This window comes from Limulus polyphemus, unplaced genomic scaffold, assembly GCF_000517525.1.
Source record: "Limulus polyphemus unplaced genomic scaffold, Limulus_polyphemus-2.1.2 Scaffold56, whole genome shotgun sequence".
In the NCBI taxonomy this organism is placed as follows: Eukaryota; Metazoa; Arthropoda; class Merostomata; order Xiphosura; family Limulidae; genus Limulus; species Limulus polyphemus.
The window spans coordinates 1,116,981-1,126,080 of record NW_013665666.1 but is presented as its reverse complement, the minus strand read 5'-3'; the positions used below and the strand labels follow the sequence as shown (position 1 = coordinate 1,126,080).

General features: G+C 30.1%; 1 protein-coding gene across 2 annotated transcripts in view; it reads right to left on the bottom strand.

Moving 5' to 3' along the window:
* The window catches only part of LOC106463912 (neuronal acetylcholine receptor subunit alpha-10-like), a 57,340-nt gene that overhangs the window by 13,630 nt on the left and 34,610 nt on the right, over nucleotides 1–9,100 (bottom strand). For both annotated transcript variants that reach the window (XM_022391879.1, XM_013923996.2), the window contains exon 4: nucleotides 5,939–5,983. In XM_022391879.1, the coding sequence (XP_022247587.1) occupies nucleotides 5,939–5,983 (45 nt within the window). The remainder of the gene's footprint in view (nucleotides 1–5,938; nucleotides 5,984–9,100) is intronic.

Sequence of the window (9,100 nt, the reverse complement as noted above, 5' to 3'; positions counted from 1 at the left end):
TTAACAGTATAAGTTATGTATGTTTCTAAACATAAACTTAATCTAAACAAACGTTGATATTAAAATGAATATATAACAACAAATTCGTTACAACTCTTATGGCAAAGACTAAAAATGTTCATTACGGTCCATAGTTTTATAACAAGGACTAAAAATATTTTAAAGGCACTAAGCTTTTAATACGCCCTGAGCTTTTCTAAAAACATTAGAAATATAGTAAGTACTAATTATTTAGTAAAGTTTATAGGTTTGTAACGAAATCTAAATCTGTACTAAATATGTTGAGCTTGTAAAAACACTAAAATGTTAGCATTAAATTTTGTTTTATAAATTTAAAATTGCTTTAAAGTTATTAGGTTTGTAGTAAGTACAAAAAGTTATAAATTCATTATGCTGGTAATAAGCATTAAGATATTAACTCAAGTGTGTTGTTTTGTAAGAAGTATTAATATTATATTAAAAATATGTAATAAACCCTATATTACTAATGAGAGGTGAGTTTAGTATAGAGAGTGGACGTGTTTTGCTCAGTGCAGTAAATACAAAGTCGCCAAGCAGTGTTACTGATATTTTAAGAGTTGAGTGCATATAGTGTTTTATTTAGCTATCTCAGTTTTTGAGTATAAATGTAACCAGTCAGTAAAATAATTAAGTATCGGTAAACTTATGGTTGTTGTTTGTAGAAGAAAAAAGTTGAAAGTAACTCAAGAAAAGATAATATTGAATAGAAAAGCTAGTGAAGTAGCAGAATGGATTCGTCTAACATAAAAAATACGAGTGAAAACTACAGATGAAGTAAAGAATAACATATTAGTTTGAAAGATGTGGGGGGGGGGATATTCCGAAGATTTCATAAAGCAGAGGAAATATTGGACAATAAGACTGAAGAAGAAGATATTATTATTGATTGTTGAAAAATAAAAACGGAATTAGAGAGAATCTAGTGGGACTGATGAAGGACTGAGAAATACAGTAGACGGTTTATATGAACAAGTACAGGGCCAAATTTAATACTTTCAGGTTTAATATGTACCTGTGATGAGATGTAGAAAGAAGGCGGATGGAAAGCTGATATCATAGAAAACTTTAATATTACAAAAGAAATTAATGTTAAAAGAACAAAAAAAAGAAAGAAAGAAAGAGGTTAATGATTGTATAATTTATAGAGAGCTGATTATAAATTAAAATATTTGCTACTTTATTATGCAATCTTATTTCATACAAGCCTAAGGTAGAAAAATAAAATACAAATACAATGCTTAGAAACAAGAAATTGAATATTGAAGGTGTGAGATACAGTTGTGATGAAAACAAAGAAAAAGAAGTGTATAAGTTTTAGTTCCAACAACAATGGTGGATTGAGATATGAATATCACATTCAAATAATTAAATATCAACAAATTAATTGGTTCATAGTAGAGTAGTATACGCATATGACCGAAAAAACGTTATTCTCAATTTTACTGTCCGGAATATTATGAAAGCTAGAAATTAAATACGGAATTATGATATTATGATATTATACAATATTTCAAACGTAGTGTAATTTACCATCCACCTGAATATTATAAGCGTACAGATAATGGTGGCATTTGATATTTTTAACGTGAACGGAAATTTATGCAAAACATAAGCTAAACCACCTAATAAAAGACATCTTCGGCTCAAGCCTAACCATTTCTACTTTAGAACTATTGATAAGAGAGCGGACGACCAGTTAACAGCCTATGATAGCTACGTAGTTATTCCTAATCGAACAGTGGTATTTACTCTCATGGTTATGAAACCTCGAAACATATCTCATCTCCAGTCTTGAAACTTCAGATGAAAGTAAAAGTAAGATATATTATAAATTATACTCAATAAGCAATCTTTTCTGTAAGATATGTATATAAGTTCATGTTCTTTGACTGTTTTAATGGGACGTTTATATTATTATGTTATACGTAATAATTTTTCTGTAAATTGTTGGGAAAAAGATATGTAGGGAGAACATACTTTAACAGGAAAAACAGAAATAAAAAAATGAGCGACCTTGGAAAGATAATCATACATATTTGTACTGAAGTTTTTCTATTTGTTATAAATAGAAAACTGAAAAGGGATTAAATAACTATGCCGATTTTAATAAGAGTAAACAAGATGTAGTTATATAATGTTCCTATAATAACATATTAATTATCTTACGAAATGAGTCAAATAATTTCATTTCACTTTAGATTTAACTGGTTGGAAAGTAATCTGGTGATATTATGGAAAGTGCTGAAAAATTAAAAAGCAAAGTAGGAAAATATGAATTAAAATACAGGATTAAAATACATTAATTAAATTCATGCTGATTATTTGAAACTGAATCGACTGAGCATTATCGGTGTTGGTCGTTGTGCGTGACCTGGGAAGGTCAAGTTCACTTCCTCCCTCATTTACTGTATTGGAACACTAATTCTAATTCCCTCTTCAGGGCCATGCCCATGAATAGTATATAGTGCTATTTTACTATTCATCTTAATTTGGTTGTATATATATCTACAAACAGTTCCATATTGAATATTTCTCTTCATTTGATCGTATACACTCGCAAACAGTTCATAGGAAAAAGTCACTTTTTGACTTGAAATAATTATCAGTGACGTATTTCACATGTAAAACCCATTCAAGCAGCAATTATTAAATTGTGGTGAATATAAGTGGGTAAAGCAGTGCTACATACAAGAAATGATAGATTTTAATATAAGGAGTAGGGAAGACTGGGGAAATAAATTAGTATTTATGTAAGGGCGGTTTTGGTGAGATTTGGGAAAATCGATATGACAAATTTACAAGAATCTAACCAAAGGTTAACAGAATATATAAAAAATAAGAGTTATAGGTTGAATACCATAAACTGAGTAATAAACATTTCAAAAATGGTAATCTAAGAAAACACGCTTTTAAAAAAAATTACGATGTATCTAGACACTTTCAGGTGCATATGCATATCAAAGATGATTATTTTCAGATAATATATAGGAAGCATACCAAGGAATATGAAGTGGTTTATAATTAAATGTTCAAGGTTTGTAAAGATAACATAAGAAATACGCACATTTAGGAATAAGAAGTGATTTGTAATTAAATGTTCAAGGTTTGTAACGATAACATAAGAAATATGCACATTTAGGAATAAGAAGTGGTTTGTAATTAATTGTTCAAGGTATCAAAAGATAACATAAGAAATACGCACATTTAGGAATAAGAAGGTATTTGTAATTAAATGTTCAAGGTTTGTACCGATAACATAAGAAATACGCACATTTAGGAATAAAAAGGGATTTGTAATTAAATGTCAAGGTTTGTAACGATAACATAAGAAATACGCACATTTAGGAATAAGAAGTGATTTGTAATTAAATGTTCAAGGTTTGTAAAGATAACATAAGAAATACGCACATTTCAAAGTATTTTTGGTTCATAATCTAATAAAGAATAGCTAATGTTGTGTAATTTTGATGCATATAACAATTCTAAATGAACAATACTAACGAACATATAAAATTAAGTATTTTCATATGACTTAGGTATGTAAGCATGTATTATTAGGGTTGAAAATAAGACTTATTTATATTTGTGGATGACATAAAAGAGTGAGAAAATCTCATGTGTACTCTGTATAAAGATAATAAAATTTTATCTTAAATAAGAATTAAGTAAGTCTATTGTATTTGCAGTAAGCGTTAAAATGTATATTAAATAACAACTAAAATATTAACTAACATCAACATTATTGTATTAATTATTTTTTTATGCTTAGGACATTATACGTTTTAATAAAGTATTGTTGGCTGCTGTAACTGTTAAAGTGTTAATTAAAGTTATTATGTTTTGTTTAAAGCACAAAATATCCTGTAAAGTATGCAATTTTCTAGGAAATTATAAAATGCTCGAGAGGTTTTTATACTTTTGCAATATGCGCAGAAGCTCAATTAGAAATACATGGCGTGCTTATTAATACGTTTATAGTAACTACTGATCAAGACACACGGTAGTATGTCGTGCAGCCAAAATAACCTGCAGAACACATTGTGTGTTATTAACGGGAGTGATAGTTTAGCAATTTTCACATATTTTCAGTGGATGTGCTCTAATGGACTTCACATACCAAACTTCAAGACAATCCATTAAGAAATACATGAGATATAAAATCTCCAGCTTTGATTGAATTTTTCTCCCTTTTTTTTCTTCGCACTAAAAGTATGAAAATTTTATTTGATATAAAAACATATCTAACGTTTATGGAGTTTTTTCAAACTTGGTATCCTGATAGATCTTTACAACCTACAATTCGGTGTAAATTAATGGTCTAAATATAAGGCATGTGAAAAGTTATTCAATAAAAACCGCTCACAATTTGACCAAAATATTTGCCCACGCCTATGCAAAAAGTTGTGTGAGCTATCCGTCTAAAATTTCTATTACAGCTTCATCTTAGAGTAAAAATGGATCATAGTTAGTTTTTTGTTATTCAGATTAAAGACGGTTGATTTACAGCAGCAAAACTATAGGGTGAAAAGACGTGTAGATACACAAGTATTGTTTAGGCCAAGCAAACTAGATTAGCAGTTTCTAACTCAAGTTTTCAAAAGAATCATAATGAATCATGATTCATAATGCATTGCCAACTTTTAAACACAAAATTTGCTAAATTTTATGAAATTATCTTAATTAAAGAGTTTAGTATCATGTGCTATTAGCTTAAGCAATTAGCGTAAATAATGGTGCTTGATACGGCTGTACCGAGTGCATGCAGGTGATGACAAGAAACTGTTAATCTAGATTCCATGGCGTTACTATAAAGGAATTTATAAACATTGTTTTGGAGAGGAATAACTACCACCATATATTTTAAAGAATCAGGTTGGTTCTGTAAAGTATAGGTTTGTTCCGAATAGTAGGGTTGCGATTCTAAAGCTAATGTTAGTTACTGTCGAGTGTCACTTTCTTACTTACTGTGGTTTGTTAGTGTGTGTTGACAAAAAGTAATCATATCTAATCAGAAACACCTTAGGTGTGAAAAAGACGCAGCCAAAAAAAGGATTGAGCGTGCGACTTAAAGGAATGAAATCAAAACTGGCGGCCAAACTGGTATCTACACTTATAGTATTGATAAGAATTTTACATCAAATATTCAATCATTAGTTAGCCAGGCCGCGTATTTTAGTTTACCCACCATCATGCCCCAAATTGATTTCATTCCTTTAAGTAGCACGCTCAATCCTTTTTGGCCGCACCTTTTTTCACATGTAAATTTCGTTTTGATATTTGACTTATAAATTACAAATATCGTGGAATAACAATAGTAAATCCCCAATAGCCGCGATACTTGAAACTCTTTTAGGTAGGATTAGAGTAAATTAACCTATGATACTTTTTTCTTTTTATTAGCTATGATTTTGTGCGACAGCAATTTCAAGCGTGGGGCGCGTGTATAGCCGATTCGATTTTATTACTCATCAGGATCTCTACCAGTCTTTCCTCAAATTGAAATTCTTTTAGTCAGGATTAATGTACGAAACCTTGGGCATGATCAAATGCATCAATCGAAAGGGTTTGACATTCCGAGTCCAAAACTGTAATTAGATCTCAAGTCTGTCAAGAGATAACGGAGCTATGAGCTAAAAATCTGTACTTAAAAAACGCAGAGCTATTCCATGAGTCGCTATGCAGTGGCTAAAAATAAAAAAGTTTTTCTGTTTGTGGTTTCATCTTATAATTTTGATTTATAAGAATATCTATTAACATGTTAATAATAAACCATTTTAACTTTTTACCCTTTATGCCCTCTATTTCCAGTGGAAAAGTTGTATGTTTACAAGTAGTTTATAAACTAGGTACTAACACGTAGTTTATAAAGTAAGTACTAAAAGATATAACATTGATATTATGATTTAATAAAACATACCTGAGTTATCCAACAACTTGTAGTCAATACGTGATTCTTCTCGTCCTGGTAAAAGAGAAAATTAGTTTGTTTTTTCTAATTGTTATATCTATACTTTGTCTTGATTCTTAGTTCGTGGATTACAATAGACATCTACTCTCATACTTAATACTTGAGACGTTGTACTACTATTCGTTTCTTACTAATAATCATTGTTAAAAGTTAATAACACTTACATCTAGAATTTTTGGGATTAAGTTTTTTTGGGAAACTTTGAAAACATTTTCATTTTTGGTTTAAGACAGAGTATCTTGTAACATATTTGGATTTAATCGTAATTGATTGCTAGAGTTTAGAGAACGTTCCAAGTAAATCTTTTGTATCGATAAGAATATTGTGCACCGAAGTTAAAAAAAACACAAAAAACACAGATGAAACAAAGTTACAACTATGGTAAGTTTCGACATATTTCCATTATTATCTTACAGCGTATTTTTTTTTGAATATTGAATAATTGATTTGTATTACTTTGTATGATTTCCAATTGTTGGTTAGAATTCATATTATATTTTCTGTTATGTGAAACTGGCTACTTCTGATTTACTTACTTTATTTGTTCTTGAGGTTAGATAACTTGTACCATTATTTTTAAATTTGAAACTTTGATAAGATTCTTCCTAGCAACGATTTTATCTCTTCGATACATGACATTCACCGTGTGTTCATTATATAAAATATATATAAAAAGTATGGATCATTAAAATTAATAAAGCATGTTGGATAACGTGCAGTCATTGTTTTGTAAAATATAGTGTTATCTATATATTTTATCTAGTTTTTAAACATTTTTTAAGTGGTATATTAGCAAACTGTTTATTATTGGCTCGGGATAGGAGTGATCACATGGATATTTTACTTATTTGGTGGTAAAATGCAGAAGATAGGTTCTAAATATAAAGTGTGTAGTGAATTCATGGTTGGTCACTCTTCGCAGTTATTTGTTTATTCGGATAGGATAAAGAATAGTAGTTGTTCTCGAAGTGTCTGAATTTTGGGTTTGTGGGGGTGTTCTGGAATTTGATTCCTATTACATGTATCATTGTACTAGTGAAGGGATGGATAACGCCGAAATTGATCAGTGTGTTCTGGAATTTGATTCCTATCACATGTATCTTTTGTACTAGTGAAGAGATGGATAACGCCGAAATTGACCAGTGTGTTCTGGAGTTTGATTCCTATCACATGTATCTTTTGTACTAGTGAAGAGATGGATAACGCCGAAATTGACCAGTGTGTTCTGGAGTTTGATTCCTATCACATGTATCTTTTGTACTAGTGAAGAGGTGGATAACGCCAAAATTGATCAGTGTGTTCTGGAGTTTGATTTCTATTACATATATCTTTGTAAATTTTCAAGTGGGTAGTAAATGTTAGCAATAAGAGATAAATAATCATTAGTCGTAAGTGACAAGTATAATAAAAAATATCCTTAACAGTAGTAACATAGTTCATAAAACTGCAGTAAAGAAGAAGGAACCATAATCATATAGAGAAATAAGGTGGTTGAAGGCTACTAATCAAGAATTATCTAAAATATTAAGTTTACTTGCTTAACACTAAAAGAAAAAGTAATTACCATCCTTGGATTTCGTGATAACAATATTTAATAATCACGAGGACATTAATAATATATGTATTATACATTTAACAATTGCCACTGATATTTTCAGAGTAAAGATTCAAAGACTTACAATATTAAATCTTTTTGTGTATTTACAGAGATTAAACCAGCAAGCCTGTAACTGTAAAACTAGAACTGATTCAACTAAGGAGAGATTTAGAATACGAAGAAAGAAAAGGCAACATATAAAACAGTGTACTTTAATATATGTAAATACCAATTACGTTATACAACTATATCAGTAACTAATATATGCAGATTTAAGTCAAATTTTCAAACATAATTATATTTATTAAAAATCAACCGAAGTAAATATTGGTCATTAAGATTGATTCTTAACATCTCATGTAAGTGGAGAAATATTTGATATGGTATTAGTAACTATCGATTGAGTTGTACTGAGTGTGTGTGTGTGAAAAATATGCATCTTTGGTTTATTAGAGTTACTATGTTTTACGTTAAAAATAAGCACGAGCGTGATGCAAAGAATGCCGTTTATGTTTTTAAACTGTGATATATTTCCACAATTATCTGTTGATAAGATTCAAACTTCCGTTTCTGTATACTTTAACATAAGCTTATTTTTTGTAATCAGAAGTAAAAATACAATAAAACCTAATTTTCATTTTTATACCTTAATCATAAAGAAAGAATAACATTTTGAAAAAATGTTCATTAAATTTTTTCAATCATCGCAAATAAAAAAAAGTTTTGCATCAAATTTTTAACTTAAAGTTTTGGGGTCAGCAAAAACTAAAAAGAAAAAAAATCAGTGTGATGATGATAATAAAAAAACAAAGATTTTCTAACATAAATGTAAATTAAATCTTAAACTAATATAATTTGGAAAAACTGGTCCCCCAGTGGCACAGCGGTATGTCTGCGGACTTACAACGCTAGAAACCGGGTTTCGATACCTGTGGTGGGCAGAGCGCAGATAGCCCATGGTCTAGCTTTGTGCTTAACTTCAAACAAACAAACAATTTGGGAAAACTGATGTCCGTCCATCGGGGTTGTACTTAGCTGAGCCAGATTTTTCTCACGTTGCTCTCTCTGCCCAGGGTGCGGTCATTTGGTCGATTAATAATTTATGTTCATGAAGGAGCAAATATTGAAAATGTTGCTTACAAGAAAGTTTTATAAATATTTTCTTTCCAATATGAATTCTAAAGCCTTTGGCATTAGACCGTGGCTTGAAATATCACAACATTATACATTTTGTCGAATTTCGACATGTTCTATTGGTAGTTATACATAAACGAATTTACAGAGTGGCAGGCTAGGACTTTTAATTTGATATTACCCTCTTCTACTAACCCCCCAGTAGCACAGCGGTATGTCTGCGGACTTACAACGCTAGAAACCGGATTTCGATACCCGTAGTGGGCAGAGCACAGTTAGCCCATAGTGTAGCTTTGTGCATAATTACAAACAAACTCTTCTACTACAATTTTGAAGAATTCGTTTTCTATTTATTTGGTAGCTATACCATCTTATTATCT